Source organism: Gymnoscopelus microlampas, assembly GCF_963454915.1.
Source record: "Gymnoscopelus microlampas genome assembly, chromosome: 22".
Lineage (NCBI taxonomy): Eukaryota > Metazoa > Chordata > Actinopteri > Myctophiformes > Myctophidae > Gymnoscopelus > Gymnoscopelus microlampas.
The window spans coordinates 22,993,465-23,014,704 of NC_139959.1; the positions used below are offsets into that span (position 1 = coordinate 22,993,465).

General features: G+C 42.9%; 1 protein-coding gene across 1 annotated transcript in view; it reads left to right on the plus strand.

Moving 5' to 3' along the window:
* LOC311039258 (disco-interacting protein 2 homolog C-like) overlaps positions 1-21,240 on the plus strand; it is a 93,573-nt gene that overhangs the window by 35,888 nt on the left and 36,445 nt on the right. Inside the window, 10 exon segments of the mRNA XM_084048990.1 lie at positions 657-748; positions 1,371-1,481; positions 3,876-3,999; positions 4,498-4,607; positions 5,857-5,959; positions 11,953-12,017; positions 12,946-13,039; positions 13,177-13,296; positions 16,592-16,706; positions 19,080-19,219. Of these exon segments, the coding sequence (XP_083905116.1) occupies positions 657-748; positions 1,371-1,481; positions 3,876-3,999; positions 4,498-4,607; positions 5,857-5,959; positions 11,953-12,017; positions 12,946-13,039; positions 13,177-13,296; positions 16,592-16,706; positions 19,080-19,219 (1,074 nt within the window).

Below are 21,240 nucleotides of genomic sequence, written 5' to 3' on the forward strand. Positions count from 1 at the left end.
CAGCTGAAAATATTCCTGCACACATTTTAATTAAACAAAGTACTGAAAGGAGAGAGGAAAAAATGGACCATTTGTACAGGTGTAGTGTAAAAGCCCAAGGCGCCGGATAAAGACATGTCACCTCACATTAGAGGACAGACACAGCTGCTCACACAAGTGACCATGATGTCCCACATAAGGTTCATGTGTGGAACGGCTTTGTACACACACACACACACACACACACACACACACACACACACACACACACACACACACACACACACACACACACACACACACACACACACACACACACACACACACACACACACACACACACACACACACACACACAGGCAAATGTTCTTTAATGTTAAAGGGATATTTCACTTTCAAACATGTTTGGGGTCGTTTTAACCTCTGCTCAGGCTTTTGTATTTCACCCCAGACAGTTTTTAAGTTGCTTGATTCAGTGTTTTGATATTTGATATTCATTTTATCAGACACGCCCCCTTCCTATACTGTACAAACCCATTGTAACTTCAGTTCAAACTCCATTTTAACCATGATAGTTTTTTCGAAAATACCCGTCCTTGGTATCGTGACTGATATTGTCCTTCTAATACGTGAGGGGCCGTGTTTTTTCATAATGCCCTGTGTTTTCCTCCCTATAGGGAAGCTGTGGTCTCGAAGCATCAAGCTAGCCTACAACATCCTCCACAAACTGGGCAGTAAACAGGAGCCCATGGTTCGACCGGGGGACAGGGTGAGTAATACCTTACTGCACACACGCATTCTCTCTCTCTCTCTCTCTCTCTCTCTCTCTCTCTCTCTCTCTCTCTCTCTCTCTCTCTCTCTCTCTCTCTCTCTCTCTCTCTCTCTCTGTCTCTGTGTGCTCTATAGACACAAATGATGTGCTTTCCCGTTTATTTCCTCTTCTTCCCTTTAATGTCTTCTAACCGATTCTCCTCTCTCTCTTCATTCATATGGGAGATCCCTGTTGTCTCAGCCAGTCAGTCTGAGTGCTAGTTTTAGGCTAATATAATTATGGTCTGATAAAGATAAAAGGGATATTCCACCGCGCCTCAAGCCGAAATCAGGCTGATCTGGACACATATGACTGAATAAAGAGCTTTATTCAGTCCGTAAGGTAGTTCTTTGGCTTTTTTGAATACCTTAATCAAACATTGCAAATTATTTTCCCGCTTCACCCAGCCGATGGTTACTCAGATGGTAATGATGGCATTTAAGCGTTACGTGTCTTGCTCAGGAACGCTTTGACACAGACTGGGGCAGACGAACCCATGGCCTTCTTATGGCCTCCTTATTACCAGACGATCTCTCTATCCACTAATATTTGGTGTTGCTGTCGCCCTCCACCCCTCCAGGTGGCTCTAGTGTTTCCCAACAACGATCCGGTGGCCTTCATGGTGGCCTTCTATGGGTGTCTGCTGGCCGAGGTGGTCCCTGTGCCCATAGAGGTGCCGCTCACACGCAAGGTAATCATGCTGTTTGTGCACATTGGAAGCCATTCTAGAAGCCATTTCTCACCCCGTATCGTCTCTGTCGGGGCGGAAAATCTCATGTGTTCAAAACAGTTAATTTTCATGATTCAAATTCAAAAATATTAAAAGTAGAAGCTGTACAAGCCGAAACGCTTTTTGTGTGACGCTGTAGTATGATCAAGTAGGGCAGGGATCTTCAACAGGGGGTCCGGGACCCCTAGGGGGTCCTCAGAGTTACTACAGGGGGTCCACCAAATCTTTGTGTGATACGATTTTTCTTTTTACCTTAACCACTTGAACCCTAGCATCCCTTCTCTGAGGAGAACTTTAGCCCAAAATAGCAGATCTACAAGCACACAACGCCTCGCGCTGCGAGGCGTTGTGAGCTTGTAGATCGGCTATTTTTGGCAAAGAGGTATAGGTGTAGAGGGAAAAAAAGAGCAGAACAAGTAAACAAAAAAAGTATAATCTGAAACACAATTTTATACAATATAGAGGGGGTCCCTGCTTCATCTCTCCCTCAGCTAGGGGGTCCTTGGCCTGAAAATGTTGAAGACCCCTGAAGTAGGGCATTAATTTAAGAAAAAACACAAAAAGTTTAAATATGGAGATCAGCCGGACAGCAACAATATTTACCGTGCATACTGTTGTATGCACGGTCGGTGGTATGCAGGTCGGTGGTGGAAGTACACAATTCACCCAGGACTTGATTCAAAGTATGTACGGTAAATACTCCTGATCAAATTATTACTCCACTATACGTGAAAGTTGGTCAGTCAGATTTTTTTCTGGAGTCGTTAAAATGATTAAGTATTCAAAAGTGCATTTTCTTTTTAATATCAACATATTCCTGTATTGTTTTCACAATGCATTTTACAGAACCTAAGAATTTCTGAAACCACCTAGCGAATGCACTGACTTGCTTGTATAATCACTGCATCACATAATATATAAATTATATAGTATGCAAAACAGTGTACTTCTGCAGTCAATGTGAACAATTTGTTGGGAATGACTTCTACTGGACTGTCTATCTCAAATTAGGTGAAACAGGTCTCTAGTGAGTAGGTGAGAATTCACAGCCTGGTCAGAGTATTTAAAGTTGAATAAGTATTTAAATAAGTATGTAACTTCATTAGAAGTTGTTTTTGAAGTTGTGTGAATTTATTCTTCCCAGTCTTCGGCTGAAGATTAGTCAATTTGCACTAAAATACTTTCCACAGGTTAATTTGAGTGACAGGCTGCCGATTGCTGATTTCTTTCTATTGAGAGCTTTTAGTACATCGCTGATTGCAGGTACTGTGATTGGTTTCCTGCTGTGAGGAACATTGTGGGGCTAAATATACTTTTTGGTGACGCTCTGACTCCTCTGGTGGTCCTCTTACAACATGAACATTTGGCAAGAGTGAAGGGTCCCACTCATTTCGGCTACCACACTGACGAAGGCTGGATAGCCGAAACGTTTGTTCTTTTGTGTGCACGGGTTAAAGTTCTCAGTTGCCATGACTGGTTTGTAATCATTTGGATTACATAGAAGCCAGCATGTCCTCTATGGAAGCATGTTGTGCAGCAAACATAGCCTATCTACAAGCTCTCAATGCTTTGAGAGTTAATTAAAAAATGTAAGTACAGTGCTCAAGTATATCTACTTTGTTACTGTCCACCTCTGCTGCTAGAGGTCTCCTCACCCCATATTTACGCCGTATTAATATTGTATACTGTGGAAACCATTCTAGAGGTCTCCTCACCTCATATTGTACATACTGCATTAGTATTGTATACTAGGCATGTAACGATTTACCATAAATCGATTAAAATTAAAAACTGTTGACAATTTAAATCGATTTAATAAAAAGAAAATGCGATTAAAAAAAATGCCCAAAAAAATAAGAAGATACAGGATCTGAGAATTGATTAAAAAAAAACTCATTTGCTACTGTATTGAAATTAGGAAAAGAGAAAACACAGTATTAAAAGACCACAATAAAAGAGGGGAAAAAATAGATTTGTGGAAGAGAAAGAGGAAAAAAAAAGATTTGTCTGGACAATCATTTGTGTTTAAAAAAATCGTGAACCTAGTGTTGTGATTCGAATCGTATTGTGAGTTGAGTGAATCATTACATGCCTATTGTATACTGTGGAAACTGTTCTAGAGGTCTCTCCTCATCTCATATTGTACATACTGCATTAGTATTGTATACTGTGGAAACTGTTCTAGAGGTCTCTCCTCATCTCATATTGTACATACTGCATTAGTATTGTATACTGTGGAAACTGTTCTAGAGGTCTCTCCTCATCTCATATTGTACATACTGCATTAGTATTGTATACTGTGGAAACTGTTCTAGAGGTCTCTTCTCACCTTGCACATTGTGTCTCGCCCTATAGGACGCTGGCAGTCAGCAGATCGGCTTCCTATTGGGCAGCTGTGGCGTTACCGTGGCGCTGACCAGCGACGCCTGTCACAAGGGCCTGCCTAAGAGCGCCACCGGAGAGATCCCGCAGTTCAGAGGTCAGAGCAACCCGACTAATGAGGAGTCATTACAGGCTTAGCTTAGCTTGCAATTTTGCAGAATATTTTGAAAATGTCTGATCTACAAGAGCTTGTAGATCGGTTATTTTTGTATAGAAAAAAAAATGTATAGGGCCGCCCGCTGGCCTGGCTGGATTACACATGCTTGTAATCCAGCTTGACTGTGTGTCCGGGTTTGACTCCCGATCTCGATGACCTTTGCTGTGTGACACCCCCCCCCCCCCCCCCATCTCTCTCCCCATTTCCTGTCGGCCCACTATCCTATCAATAAAGGCAGAAAAAGACACAAAAATATATTTAAAAAGAATTATAATATATGAGCTTGTATCTGCTATCAAAGAAATCTTAAAATGACACAGATGCGTTCCCGGATTGAAGGGGTTAAGTGCATTGTCAGCTTACTGAAAACATATGACATATGATCTTGGGAAGTGTGTGGCTGTATGTGTGAATGAACATGTGTCTGTGTTTGTCCAGGTTGGCCCAAGTTGCTGTGGTATGTGACCGAGTCAAAGCACCTGTCTAAGCCTCCCAGAGACTGGTTCCCTCACATCAAAGATGCAAACAATGACACAGCTTACATAGAGGTATGCTAACACAGTGGTTCCCGCTCAAGACCCAAAAGAGAAATGAGCTTGTAGATCTGCTATTTTCACTACTTCTTAAACTTATTTTAAAAATTTATTTATGGAAAATATTAGATGTTTTCATTTTATTTATGAAATACTTTGAAACATTTGGGCATTGTTTTTAATTGTTGAAAAGTTGTGATTTATTTTGGAAATATTATTATACATTTTTTATATAGGAAACGAATAAAAGGGGATATCCACGACCCAAACATTCAAGCGGTTGAACCATGAAACGATATATAGTACGGCTCGGTCCTTCGTGTGAATTTAACAAGTCAGGGGAATTTAACTTTCCACTGACTTTCAGATTTTTTCAAACCTACAGCGAAAATAGAGAACCGAAAAGCTCACGACGCATCTGTGCATCATATTTCCCTCTGTGGGCTCTGGCTTTGGGTTGGAAGGACTTTCCACTGACTATCAGATTTTTCTGAAAATACATCATATTAATAGAAAAGATAAGTCAACAAACCAGAAATAAAAACATGAATTTACACAACACTGATGGCAGTGCTGTCAATATGAAGTGGGTGGGTCCCTGCTTCATCTCTCTCAGCTAAGGGGTCCTTGGCCTGAAAAACGTTGAAGACCCCTGGTTTATGTGGTTAATACCGCACGAAGAGGATGATATCATATCCTGTTGTGTTCTGTCCTGTGATACATCTTGTCTCTCTCTCTCTCCACTCCCCAGTATAAAACATGTCTCTCTCTCTCTCTCTCTCTCTCTCTCTCCACTCCCCAGTATAAAACATGTCTCTCTCTCTCTCTCTCTCCACTCCCCAGTATAAAACATGTCTCTCTCTCTCTCTCCACTCCCCAGTATAAAACATGTCTCTCTCTCTCTCTCCACTCCCCAGTATAAAACATGTCTCTCTCTCTCTCTCCACTCCCCAGTATAAAACATGTCTCTCTCTCTCTCTCTCTCTCTCCACTCCCCAGTATAAAACATGTCTCTCTCTCTCTCTCTCTCTCCACTCCCCAGTATAAAACATGTCTCTCTCTCTCTCTCCACTCCCCAGTATAAAACATGTCTCTCTCTCTCTCTCCACTCCCCAGTATAAAACATGTCTCTCTCTCTCTCTCCACTCCCCAGTATAAAACATGTCTCTCTCTCTCTCTCCACTCCCCAGTATAAAACATGTCTCTCTCTCTCTCTCCACTCCCCAGTATAAAACATGTCTCTCTCTCTCTCTCCACTCCCCAGTATAAGACGTGTAAAGACGGCAGTGTCCTTGGGGTTACTCTGACGAGGATCGCTCTGCTGGCACACTGTCAGGCCCTCACACAGTCCTGCAGCTACACAGAGGGTAGGAGAACACACACACATATACACACGCACGCATGCACGCAGGCACGCACACACACACACACACACACACACGGAACACGACTATTTCACCATTATGACATTTTACTTGACAATGAATTGTCGCTTCAAATAATTGCGATTAGCGATTTAATTGCGTTTCTTGTCGTTGAATATTGTGAACGTTATGAATAAAAAAATCCATTTTTGTTTGGCTCTTAAGCTTCGTAAACAAAAGGCATGACAAATAACTTTGTAGAGCCTTTACCTTTAAGCCTACTGCGAGGGGCAACTGGGTTGAGTTTAGTTAGACGCGTGCATGATGAATTCAATGTCCAGAGCTGTTGTATATTTTCGGATATGTCAATCCATTTATTGCCCATAAATCATAGATACACAATACTCAGACAAGCATTGAATGCCGACCTGTACAGCACATGAAACACGGTCAAAAACTGTGTGGCTTTTCCCCATTGCCACCTGGACACAATCACCCACCAACCAGGTATAAATGGGTAACCACCCCCTGTGGTGGTTGCCATGGCTACTGACCATGCCACACCTCTCCTGTGGTGGTTGTCATGGTGACTAATAATGCCACACCTCTGCAACATAAGGTAGATATTAGGGCCACCCACTGTGATTTAAGAAGACATTAATGTCATTAACATCAAGGCCACATCATTCATTTACATAAAGCAAACAAAATAAATATAAAGGCATTTTGGCTCCAACACACCGGCCCCTAATTGAGGATGGCAGGAGGCCAGGAACAATTCAAAATAAAACATAATGGAGCCATAAATTCATATAAATACAATGCAAGAGCAAAATTCCTCTAAGTTAGAGGTTTCAAATGGCAGCTTTGTGAAACAAGCAACATTGTTTTTTAGTCTTCAGTGCAGAATGCACCAGTCCTTTCCTTGCAAAATACGATGTCCCCAGGGACAAGACTTTGTCTCTCCTTAATTCACCTCTGCCGCTCCTGTAGCAAAAGGCAAGTGCTCTCATCAGCCAGTGCTTCCACAAAAGGTCCAAGATGTATTTGATTTTTCTTCATCTCCTTTTGAGAAGACCCTCTATGGTGCCTGCTGAAGACACAGTTGGACAGGATCTTTTGGGTTGCTGCATTGGCACCAGTGATCCAGTCATTACTCCTCAATCTGGAGATGGGACTGTCCTTCTTCACTTCACCTGGTAACAGCAAAGCAGGTTCATCAGAGAACCTTTGCCGTTGTGTGAAGCGATAGATGGCAGTTTCAGCTCTCCACAGATCGTCTGGTGTAAAATTCTGGTTTCCCAATGCAGATTTAATGCGCTCTATTTCCTGTTTGTATTTTCTGTGGAATGTATCATTCCTCTCAAACTTTCTTTTCCATCCAATTGGCAACTCCTCCAACTTTGTTATGGAGGTCCTATTGACAGCAGCAGCAGGGTAGCCACTCTCACTCCGCTGCTCACTGTGGCCTGAAAGGGAACCATTAATGACCCACCCCAATAGGGTCTTAATGGCATATGGCCCATTGCCATGACTGTTGACAACTTTCCATGGCTCAAGCAATTTAGAGGCGTTGGTACCTATCAACAACTCTACATGAGCCTGAATACGAGGAACTGCAATACCATCCAGGTATGGCCACTTAGCCAGCTCCTCTTCTTTGATGATGTTGTTTGTGGTTACGGGCATCCTCTTCTGGGTGTAGACCTTGGGCAGGTCATAAAACAGTTTCCCAGAGAGGCTTGAGATCTCCAAGTCAGTCAGCATATAGCTGGACACAGATGTCTTTGGGCCCATGGTTAGCAAGCTGATTTGGGCTTTCCTTCCTTTCAAGTTCAGCCTTCTCATCAGGTTTTCTGAGCAAAATGTGTCAGTGCTTCCTGGATCTAAAAATGCATAAGTTTGAATTATTTTGTCTCCCTTGCTGGACTTCACCTGTACCGGCAAGATGGACAGAATCCCCTCACTGTTACCGGACCCTGTTTGACCACATGTATGCAAAGACACCCGTGCATTACTCACAGATGCGTTCCTTGGCTGGATTGAGTCCAAGTAGCTTGCTCTGTCCTCCTGGTTAATGTGAAGAACACTGGGGTGGTTTTGGTTGCACAGCTTGCAAGTCAAGCGCTTCTCGCAAGTCCTGCTCATATGCCCAATGCGTAGGCAGCCAAAACAGATTCCTTTTGTCCTAATAAAAGAAATCTTGTCCCTGTGTGTCTTTTCCTCCAACTGAGGACACTGGTCCAGTGTGTGAGGTTGTGAGCAGCATACACAAATGTTGGTGTTGTGAGTGGATGTATTACTTTGCTGTGTAGTTTGGTCTTCCAGTGTAGGGGTTTCCGTGGTAACAGTGGTGGCAAAACTGTCTCCTTTGAATCTGGGTGTGGTTTGTGATTTCATTCTGTTCATAGTTCTATTTCCTGTAGTCAGTGGTGCATCTTGAATGTCTCCAAAGACTGGATCAGAGAGGATTTTGACTTGTCGCTCAATGAATGTGACGATGTCAATAAACTGTGGCCTGCGGTTGTGTCTGTCCATAATCTCCAATGCAGAGCCTCTCCATCGTTCTCTTAGCTTATATGGAAGCTTCAAAATCAATGTCTTCATGTTTGCAGACATATTCAGTTCTCCCATGTACTGTACGTTCTCCATAGCATTGCAACACTCTCGGAGGAAAAGTGCATAGGCTTGAAGAGATTTGACATCCTCAGACTTCAGTTGCGGCCAACTGAGCACCTTCTCCATATATGCTGCAGTTATCTTGTACTCATCTCCAAAGTGTTGCTCTAGAAGATACTTTGCCATTTCATAGCCTCTGTCTGGAGCCATGTGTTGGCAACTACGCACCAGGGCTTGTGGCTGACCACTGGTGTACTTTTCCAGGAAGTACAAACAATCTCCTCTGTTGCTTGCATTCTTCTCCACACAATGTACAAAGGCTCTCACAAAGGTTCTGTACTGCAGAGGATCCCCATCAAAACATGGAATATCTCTTGGTGGCAGTAAGTGAGAGGTCTGTAACTGTACAAGTATAGCCGTTATGTCATTCTGCCTCTGCAGTAGGTTGCGTACTGCTGATGTTTCATCAATGCTTTGAGGAGTGGTGTCAGTTTGTCTTGTTTGCTGCACAGGAGGGTTGAAGTGAGTTGTATTATGACTGTTGTCCTTTTCTGTATTCCAGGATACGTGTTGTCGTCGTTGTAAAGATGGTGGTGGTTGTTCTTGCCAAGATGGTGGTTGTGTTTGACTGAGTGGTGGCTGTAACAGCATAGATTGTTGTCTTTGCCACCATGGGGGTTGTTGAATGGGTGCTGGTGGTTGTACTTGCCAGGGTGAAGGAATGGGCGTTTGTTGCTGTTGCATATAGGGTGGTTGCCATAGTGATGGTTGATGCACATTTGACTGTTGAGTAGATGGTTGCTGCGGTTGTGATGGTTTCATAGGCAGTTGCTGTGGTAGTGGTTGTTGTTGCTGTGGTAGTTGATGCTGTGAGGAGGACTTAAATTCTTTGGCATGAGGATTAAGAGTGACTGAGGGTTCCTTTAACCTTGTTCCTTTCCTAAAGTATGACTCCATTCCATCCGACTGTGTGAGTGAAAGAGCTTGGTGACTGGGGGATTGTAACACTGCTATTTTTGCATTGGTAGCTGCCAGTTCTGTCTCAAGCTCCATAGTTTCCTTTTTCTTTTTCAGCATTTGTTCCTGCTCTTCCAGAGCGTGCTTCTCCTTTAACGCTGCAGCGCGAATCACAAGTGCAGCTCTCTCTGCCTCTGCCTGTATGCGAGCTGATGAGGCAGAAGATCTGCTGGACCTGCTCGTCCCAGACCTTGTGTGGCTTTTGCGAGCTCTACTTTCCACATTTGAAATGCTGTCATTTGGATTTATTAGATCTTCCACATCCTCCTTCTCCTCCTCAACACTTTCCACAGTTTTGGTATTTTTTGTCCATGCATTCACTTCATCAATAAATTCATTGACATTGATCAATTTGGCCTTGAACCATATGTCATGTTTTTCCTTTTCCTCATGAGGTATTAATGGCAACAGTGCATCCTGAGCCTCTGCTGCTTCCTTGCATAGGCGCATATATTTCATAAATGCACATTGCACCTCCTGTTTGCATCCACTTTGCATTAACTCCAAAATTGATTGTTTCAAGTTGGATGCCTTGTTTAATTTCGATTTTCTTTCTTTTTGCAATGTGTCAATTTTATCCATTAGAGCCTTTGGTGTTAATATGCTTTTGCGTTTTGTGACAACCTGTGCTTCAACATTGTGCGTGATTTGACCCGTGTCCACCTCGGACTGTTTCTCAGCCACTGCGGGCTGTGACTGCTCCTCAGTCTGTTCAACCAATGCAGTTTCATTAGAATGCGTTTCAGCCGTGGCGGGCTGTTCAACCATACCGTTCTCTGCTTGATTCAGATCAGACATAATACCAACGGTTCAAACATAAAAACAGTACCTTCGGTTAAATCACTCAACAACAAACCCACAGTTAAAACCAAAACCTTAATAGAGACACACACACCCACGAACGGGTTGCAATCATAAACCACCAATGCATTGGATTTGTCCCTTTTTCATATGTTTCTCAAATGACTCTGTGTGCACACAATTGTTTTTATATGGCCATATAAGGTACCCTGGTAGCGCGCTACATACCCTTTCGTTGTCCGTGCACTGCCGGGTCCGTTTGTCTTTGTTCTTTACTTCAAAAAGACTTCGAAAAGACTTCAAACAGCGCTCATTGTCCGAGCGCTATTCAATCAACTCCTTGCGTGCAGGACAGCTCCTTGTCCGTCCAACCGAACGGTGCGGGTCGCCGCGATCAACTCCTTTCGGTGCAGGCCGCTCGTCCGAGCGCTGCTCGATCAACTCCTTGCGTGCAGGGCAGCTCCTTGTCGTGCTGTCGTCCACACGAACGATCAACTCCAAACGTGCAGGGCAGCTCCTTGTCGTGCTGTCGTCCACACGAACGATCAACTCCAAACGTGCAGGGCCGCTCCTTGTCCAAACGCCGCGAGGACCGGTGGGTCCTCCTGCTCCTGGTCCACACGCTACGAGGCCGCCCGGCCGTGCGATTCTCCGAACGCCGTGCTCAAGCACCGGCGTGTCCTGGTCCTAATTGTCTTCGTTCCGCGCAATTCCAAGCGAAACGGTGAACCAAACAATTGTCAATAAATAGTGTCTTTCAGCGATCTCAGAAATCAAAACGCTGTCTCGCTGATCAGCTGTTGAATCTTGAGCGCGATGATCCTCGTCTTCCAATAAATAACAAAGGTTTCAATTGTCCACTTCAAAAGAAGAGCCTAAGTTTTTGACTTAATGTAGAGCCTTTACCTTTAAGCCTACTGCGAGGGGCAACTGGGTTGAGTTTAGTTAGACGCGTGCATGATGAATTCAATGTCCAGAGCTGTTGTATATTTTCGGATATGTCAATCCATTTATTGCCCATAAATCATAGATACACAATACTCAGACAAGCATTGAATGCCGACCTGTACAGCACATGAAACACGGTCAAAAACTGTGTGGCTTTTCCCCATTGCCACCTGGACACAATCACCCACCAACCAGGTATAAATGGGTAACCACCCCCTGTGGTGGTTGCCATGGCTACTGACCATGCCACACCTCTCCTGTGGTGGTTGTCATGGTGACTAATAATGCCACACCTCTGCAACATAAGGTAGATATTAGGGCCACCCACTGTGATTTAAGAAGACATTAATGTCATTAACATCAAGGCCACATCATTCATTTACATAAAGCAAACAAAATAAATATAAAGGCATTTTGGCTCCAACAAACTTACATACAGTAATAGCCGATCTGCAAGATCTACAATAGCAGATCTACCAGCTCAAAACTTGAGCTGGTAGATCTGCTATATCCACTGTTTCTGAACATGTTTGAACGTATATGAAATCGTTTTTGGACATGGAAATGATTGTGACGATTATAGCCTCTGTCCTCTCTGTCCCTCTCTCCAGCGGAGACCATAGTGAATGTTCTAGACTTTAAGAAGGACGTGGGCCTTTGGCACGGCATCCTAACGGTAAGACCCCCCCCTCCCCTCCCCCCTGAAAGGCCAAAGGTCACGTATCCATTGTATCCTGTTTGCCCACTCTGTTGTAAGGGGGCTGAAAAGCATCCGTTTTATTGTAGCTTTTATGATGAGATTCACACACATGCAGGGGACAATGCGTTAAGCAGGATTTATGCTTTGCCTTACGACAACAATGGCCGATCTACAAGCTTATACAAGTCATTACGCAGATTAACCCATTAAGACCTGGAACTGTGTCATTTTTAGATTTGAGCTAAAAAGCATTATTTTACACTTTGGGCTATTCAAAAATAGCAGATCTACAAGCTCATAGCGCGGCACCGAGTGCCGCGCTACGAGCTTGTAGATCTGCTATTTTTGAAAAATCGTGAAAATGTGTGCAAATCTTTGAATATATATATATTTAAAGCGAATATTTTTAACTAAAATCTTTGCTTCTGGGGGATCAACATATTTTGATGGGGGTCCGCGGCCAAATACATATAATTTTGGGGGTCCTTGACATGAAAAAGATTGAGCACCACTGATATAGAAAAATACTTTTTTCAGAATACTGTTACTGTTTTCAGAATACGAATCAAAGAAATGAGATGAACTGGCTACATTTAAACATACAATCCTTCCATATTCTAACTTTTTTTTGTTTTTTCATAAACTAACGCCCTATTTCATCACACTACAGTGTCACATAAAAGCGTCCAAAGTGGCAGCTCCGCAAGCTCCAAACGCCGCGTTTTTTAATTTGAATCCTGAAAAGTAACCGTTTTGGACATAATGAGGTTTACGCCCTCAACAGCGACAAATTGATTGGATTGATTGAAACTATTCAGTTACAGGTCGAAGGTTAATGGTCTGTGTGTGTGTGTGTGTGTGTGTGTGTGTGTGTGTTGTGTGTGTCTGTGTGTGCACCGTGCAGAGCGTGATGAACATGATGCACGTGATCAGCGTGCCGTACTCCCTGATGAAAGTGAACCCTTTGTCCTGGATCCAGAAGGTGTGCCAGTTCAAAGGTCAGTCACACATAAACACACTGGTTGTCCCATCACCCCATTCTCCTGTCCATCAAATAGATTAAATGCTAATTTCTGCGGTTTCTGCGCGCGCGTGTGTGTGTGTGTGCGCGCGTGTTTGTGTGTGTCCTCCCCAGCCAAGGTGGCGTGTGTGAAGTCCAGGGACATGCACTGGGCTCTGGTGGCCCACAAGGACCAGAAGGACATCAACCTGAGCTCCCTCCGCATGCTGCTGGTGGCCGACGGCTCCAACCCATGTAAGATCCAACCCCTACACACACACACGCGCACGCACGCGCACGCGCGCACACACACACACACACACACACACACACACACACACACACACACACACACACACACACACACACGCGCACACGCACACGCACACGCACACGCACACGCACACACACATCAGGACTTCCCTTTATGCTGGGCTTTTTTGGCCATGTCATTATATTAACCACTTAAAACCCCACTTAAAAGTCCATTGGTTCTCAAAGTGGGGTCCGGGGATCCCTAGGGGTCCTTGGGGGTGTTCCAGGAGGGTCCCCAGCAAAAGTAGTTAATAAAGCATCACAATCATTTGAACCACTTTAACCATATTTTATACGTTGGCCATTCAAAAATAGCAGATATACAAGCTTCGTATATGAGCTTGTAGATCTGATGTTTTTGAAAACTTGTGAACAGTGCAAATCTTTGAATATATATCTTTTTTATTAAATAGTGAACTAGCATAAAACATTTTCAGATGGGGGTCCACGGCCATATCATTTTGGGGGTCCTTGACACGAAAACATTGAACCACTGCTCTAGTCTTTGTTAAAACAGACTTGAGTTACAACTGTACTTGGACTGCTTTTTTACGTAAAAAAAGAGAAAAAGAGAAGTCAACTTCAGATGCACCAAACGTTTCACACAAACACCCACATCTGAAATCCACTTGATATTAACCCATTGAGACCTGAAGCCGATTCTACATGTCTCCTACATCTCAACAGTATTCTCAAAAACGTATGTTTCTATATCAGTGGTGCTCAATCTTTTTCATGTCAAGGACCCCCAAAATGATATGTATTTGGCCACGGACCCCCATCAAAATATTTTGTTCCAGGGACCCCCAGAAGCAAAGATTTGAGTTAAAAACGGTTTGCTTTAAAAATAAATATATTCAAAGATTTGCACACAGTTTCACGATTTTTCTAAAATATTTTTGAATAGCCCAAAGTGTAAAATAATGCTTTTTTAGCTCAAATCAAAAAATGACACAGTTCCAGGTCTTAATGGGTTAAATGAGATAACGCCCATAGGTAATTCCCTTATAAACACTATATAAGGGCACGGTCCCACCGCACTTTTATTTTACCTCTGGGGCGGAATCTGCCAATGGTTTGTCAATGTAAATGCGTGGATTCACGCAAGAGCGCATCTTTCCGCTTGTCGCGCAGAACCTTGCTCTACACGACTTGTCCATTTGAAGCATATAACTGCTGGAGGCAGGAGCTGCTTTTGCTTCCTGAGTCCCACGACTCAGGAAGCAACATGGTGCTCAAGGCAGAAGGTGGTGCGGGCTATGGGGAGGGTCCTGAAAGTGAGCGACAGGTGCGTCACTGTGTTTTTTTTAGAATCCGCTGGCTGTAAAAAACTGTGGCCGCACACAACCTGAGTTTAACAGCAGCCAACCATGTTTTGGTGGGACCGCGCCCTAAGGGCAGTTTTTGAAGATCTGGATCCAGTCCATATCTTCTTCCTAATTAAAATAGTAAAATCAACATTAAGAAAAAGAAAAAAAAAGGTCGTACTGGGTACTGTAAGGTTATACATTTTCACAATGTTATTTGATTGGGCCCTGAAATGCCCAGAAAAAAATCGTAATTATCAAAAAATGTCGTATCCATTGCAATGCTTTCAAGATTTAAAAAAGATTGTTGTTGCTATTTTTGAATAGCCAACGTATAAAGGAATAAAGTGGTTAAAATGATTGTGATGCTATTAACACATTTTCCCAGGACCCCACTTTGAGAACCACACCGCCTTAGGATGGCCTACTTCAGAAACAATCATTTCATTCACTGTGTCACTCTGTGGATGTTTCAATGCATGAGTTGACACAATGTTCCCTTTGGGAGGATGTGACAGCATGGAGGTGTGAAGGGGGATGCGTGTGAAGCGCGTCATCTGAGAGTGTCTAACACTCATTTACGTCAGAGTTGGAAGCTCCGCTTTTATGCTTATTATTTATTTAAAAAGAATATGCAGTTTGTGAGAAGCTTGCACATAGGAATTTCACCCACTCTACCTGGTGTAAACATGTGATAATGTGACAATAAACTGGATATGAAGTTGAAATAGATGTGATTTTGGGCATTAGTACTAACATAGGATAATCAAAAAAACAGCAATGGCAAAACATTAACATTTGTGATGCTGTAAATGCTGTGTTAAAGGGATAGTTCAACCGCAAAATGACTTTTTTTCTATCGATTAGTCACCCCATGGAGACTTGAATTCATGAATTCATGTTTTTGTCGCATTCCTAAGCCAATATTTTGATGACCGACAGTGGTTCCGGTAGGAGACACAAAGACTCTCCTTTGTGTCTCCTACCGGAACTGCTGCCTACCGGTCCGCTGGTCATCAAATTGTGTGGTCATCAAAAAGTAATTGTGTGGATGAACTATCTCCCTTTAAGCCTAATTTAGGCTCCATTGTACAACTGTGTTGGCCGGTGAAAATGGTACATCTACAAGCTTCGCATCCGCAGCGTTGTAGATCCGATCAGCGGGTCAGCGTGGACCCGTTCGGTGCCCCCCAGGACGGTTTTGTCAACGGGGTGGGGGGTGACTAACATTAATCTTTTATTGTTATCGTTTATTTTTAATTCACGTGTTATTTTCAAATGTGTAACCCACAGAATCAGCTCTAGTGCGTCCCACGGTGTCATGAATACGTCCTTTCTCAATATTGTGCGTCAGCGACGCAGGACGCAGGCCTATGAGCATCTCTGAATATAGTATATATATTTTTAAAGCGAACATTTGTAACTCAAATCTTTGCTTCTGGGGGGTCCCTGGAACAACATATTTTGAGATGGGGGTCCGCGGCCAGATACATATCATTTTTGGGGTGCTTGACATGAAAAAGTAGAATCTCCAGAAGCAAAGATTTGAGTGTTCTTACCTACCTTATAGTGCTTCCTGCATGAGGCCCGTAATCATCTCGAAAGAGTGTGACAGAAAATGGAATGTAATATTCAAAGGCACCCTTCTCAGGTGACAAAATTACACTTTCATTAGCTGGATTGTCTGCATGTCAATGAAGTGACATGAAATTATGTAAATTATGTCATTTAGGTAGTAATTTGTAAAAGAAGTCCTCGTTTTGTTAATGTTCTGGTAAATATCTCCTTCCCTTTTGATGTGTTTTTTTCGTTTTTGATGACTCACTGAATCTCACCTTTTTGTAGGTCTGTGACTCACGTACTGTATGACTCAAGTTTCTTTCTCCTCTCCTCTCCTCTCCTCTCCTCTCCTCTCCTCTGTGCTGCAGGGTCCATCTCGTCATGCGATGCCTTTTTAAACGTGTTTCAGAGTAAAGGCCTGAGAGCCGATGTCATCTGCCCGTGTGCCAGCTCCCCCGAGGCACTCACCGTGGCCATCAGGAGGTACGCACATACACACACACACACACACACACACACACACACACACACACACACACACACACACACACACGTACAGACGGGCTCACACATTATGTCGTTTCAAGCATGGCCTACATGCCATATTCGGATGTAAACACACGCACGCACGCACGCACGCACACACGCACGCGCGCGCGTGTGTGAAGACCTTGTGACCCGTGTTTGAGGTAAACATGTGCTGACAGACACACACCACAGACACACACAGACTCGTGAGCACTTAATCACACAGTAAATGCACCGATTGATCACTCACCACTTCACAAGAGCTGATCAATAATCGCTCCATTTGGATTGATCCCTAAGCACTTGATCCTAACTGGTCGCCAGAGGTCTGATAGCAACGAAGTACAAGTACTTTGTCACAATACTTAAGTCGTTTTTTTGTGTTTATTCGTAAATTAACCCTACTTGATCATACTACAGAGTCATACAAAAGCATCAAAGTAGCAGATCCACAAGCTCGAAATGCGGCGCGAAGCGACGCATTTCGAGCTTGTAGATCGGCCGCGTTTGCTATTTTGAATTTGACTCCTGAAAAGTAACAGTTATAGACATATGAGGTTTCCACCCGACAGAGACGATAAGAAAATAATACTTTTACTCCACCACATTAACACATGGACACCTCATTACTGAAATAAAATCAGAATGTAATTGTAAGTCTCTCATCATTATGCTATTGGACTGACTGTTCATGTTCACACGAGAACAAATGGCACTCTCTTCAAGGCAAGTGCCTGCTGTCTTTTGTTGTGTGCTACAGCAGTGGTTCTCAAAATTTTTCAAGTCAATGACCAGTTTGGTATGTATTTGGCCGCGGACCCCCATCTTGGACTCGGTGCCGCGCTGTGAGCTTGTACATCTGCTATTTTTTGAATAGTATAAGTGGTTATAATGATTGTGACACTATATTAACATATTTAGCTGGGGACCCCCTGGTACCCCACCAAGGACCCCACTTTGAGAACCAATGTGCTACAGGACACAACAATGGACACATTATGTCCATTATGGTGAATCATTAGTGCCCGCTTCATATTGCATTTATGCGTTGTGTGATGTTTGATAAAGATGGTTTCCATGCCAAGCCTTTAAATTGCACAGGCTTTGATTTTGACATTGAAAAAATGTGAAGTACAGTACTGTATGTATATATTTCAATCAGTTTGTGTTATATATGTGCATGCAGGTCCCTGGCACAGAAGTGTCTTTGTGAGTAATGAATAGTAGTGGAGGCAGGCTGGCATGTGAAAGTGTTTCCATTTTCGTATGTATGAAAATTGGCCTCCGTACTCAGGCTTTTTTACTGCCTCAATAAGAGCACAGGTATGCTGTGTTTGTTCTAAATTAAACTATCTCTTGACCATCATTCAGCCCAGGATGCTACATTGAGTGACTGAATGAAAAATAATGATTATTCTAAAAGCTTCAATTGGATGGAGATGGAGAATTCTCTCTTTGATGTGATGGGGAAAAATCCACTCAAATTGAAAACGTTACAATTGAATGGACATAGAGAATTCTTTCTTTGGTACTGTATGACCGGTAAAGTCAAGTCAAGTGGTCGCTAAGCCTTTGAGCCCAGTGGAGTGGTGTCTTGGGTGCCCAGTTGTTGGTGAAAATGCTCTGTAGGCAAAAGGGCGAAGGTTTGATGTCCCACAACAGCCAATGTTTGCATGGACAGCGAGGCATAGTCATAGTGTGTTTAGAGCAGTGTCAAACTCATTTCAGGTCACGGGCCAGGTTAGGCAAAATGCAACTTTATGCGGGCATGAGTAATTGTGCGGGGGTCATCCCTATGTTCCCCCGGGTTCTATGTTAAGTATGTTTCCCACTTACCTTAGGGTTACGGTTAGGGTTAGGGTTAGGGTGCTCACACATGTGCGAACTCCCTCGCGATTTGTCGATTAGCGGTTTCTGGGTTCATTTATTGAAAATGAATGGAATTTTCTGTTTAGATTATTCTTTATCGGTAGTAGTCATTATATATTATATATATAATATATATATATATATATTATATATTTACTCCATTTAGGAGGATACCTCCTCTTGGGTGTATCACTGTATCATGTGCACCACACAGTCAGTAGTCAGATTTCAGTGTGTCGAACAGCATATGAAAAGCACCAAAATTATAAAAGGTGTGCATTTCTATGGTAGAAAACAATAAGGTCTGCAACATACATTTCTCAGCTCCCCTGAGAAAATACATATCATTTTGGGGGGGGGGGGTCCTTGACATGACAAAGTTTGAGAACCACTTGCCTTACGGGTCCATTTGGTTTACATGTGTGCTGGTGTCGTCGTCCCCCCCTCCCCCCCATGCAGGCCAGTGGAGGACAGCAGCCAGCCTCCAGGCAGAGGGGTCCTGTCCATGCAGGGTCTGAGCCATGGGGTGGTCCGCGTCGACACCGAGGAGCGCCTCTCTGTGCTCACCGTACAGGATGTGGGCACGGTGACACCTGGAGGTATGTGTGTGGGCGAGTTACGTTACGTTTATTTATTTGACATTTATTTCACAATGGACGAACCAGATGCATTGCTTTAATCCATTAACCCATTAAGACCTGAGGCGATTCTTAAAAATGTTTTCTAAATCCTAACAGTTTTTTGAAAAAAATCTGGAAAATATTTTTTCAAGATTTTTCAAAAATAGCAGATCTACAAGCTCATAGCGCGGCACTCTGTGCCGCGCTATGAGCTTGTATATCTGCTATTTTTGAATAGCCAAAGAAATCTAAAGTGACACAGATGCGTCCCAGGTCTTAAAGGGTTAAGACCGGTAACACATACTGCGTCATTTTCAGATTTCTTTGGGCTATTCAAAAATAGCAGATATACAAGCTCATAGCTATGAACTTGGAGACCTGCTATTTTTGAAAAATTGTGTGTGATGCGATGCAACAGAACACGCCCACCATTGCCTATTAGGTCTGAAGTGATGCCTTTGTGTGCAGTGAATCGCAAAAAAACCATTAAATTCGTTAATTCGTAAAATGAGTTTTAAAGGTGCGCAAAACGTTTGCCCTTTACATTTCATCACTGTCTCATTTCAAACACACTTTGTGCTCATGAGTGAGCCGGTTAAGTGGGCTCTCCTTCACAGTTTAAAGTGCTTGGAATGCTTGAAAAAAAAGAAAAAGCAATAAAAAAAAAGAGGGAATGGAATTTTTATGTAAATACAGTGCAATAAAATCAGTTACATTTTGGTCGCCCCGGGGGAAAAGCATTATGCAGAAAGATTTACAACGTGGCATGAAATACATTTACCAATATACTGTATAACTGTTCTCTGTGCTATTTATGGTGAACGCCTTTTGTGGAAACCTAGATCTGTATATATGCAGTCAAGTTTTTTTGTTTTTTCTTATGTTAGAGGAAAAAGGGGGCTAGGTTAGAGTGATGGTTTAAAATAGAGCCCCTACCGATGCCAGATTTGTGGGTCCGATCCCGATGCCTGCACATTCACACAGCCAAAATCGAACACACCCATTATTAATTTGATTAGTGGCAGCTGTGCTGCTTACATCACGGTATGCTCTAACGACCTGAGACCCTACAAATGCCTTCTAAATCAGTAATTCTCACACTTTCAAGATTTTTCAAAAATGTTCAAAAAAAGCAGATGTACAAGCTCTTAGCGCGGCATGAAGTGACACGCTGTGAGCTTGTAAATCTGAACATTTTGAGAAACACTGTTCTAAATCATTGTTCTAAATCCTAAGAGTTTTCTGAAAACGTGTGTTGCTATATACTGTAGTTAAAATCTAGAATGACACAGATGCTTTCCTGGTATTAATGGGTTAATTTGATTTGCGGCAGCTGTGTTGCTTTCTCTTAAGGTCAGTCTTATCATAGATCACACATCAATGTCGTCACCTGCTTCTGTTTTATAACCGTTATTATTATCATAAAATAATTATCTAAGTAATGAGATATTTTTGTATGAAAACCCAAATGTTTTACTTTTTAACAAGTATGCCTATCCTGTTATCATAGCAACTCACTAGGTGCGCTCAAAAACACTTTTGAGGTCACATCGGGTAACGTTTTTAATAAATAAAATACATTTGGATTATTTGTGAAACATTTTAATAACACAAATCTGGTTCGGGGGTCCCTGGCACAAAATATTTTCAGATGGGTGTGGGGGGGGGGGCTGCAGTCAAATACATGTTAATTTGGGGGTCTTCGACATGAAAATGTTTGATTAGCAAGCAAACCCAAATAAGCAACTACACTTTCAAATCCCCAAAAACAGTAGGCCTACCAATATTTACAAGGGACTTGACAGAAAAACAAGCCCAATGTCACTTATAATAACTAATAAGCAGACTTGGCAACACAGTACATCAGCCCTACTAGTTCCCTCACACATGTGTGAATGTGTGGCCACATTCACAGGCAATGGCCATCAATTAAAATCCATCCTGACAGTTTGCCAACAGGACTCTCCATTGAAACACTTTCAGAGTTTTTTCTCACGCAG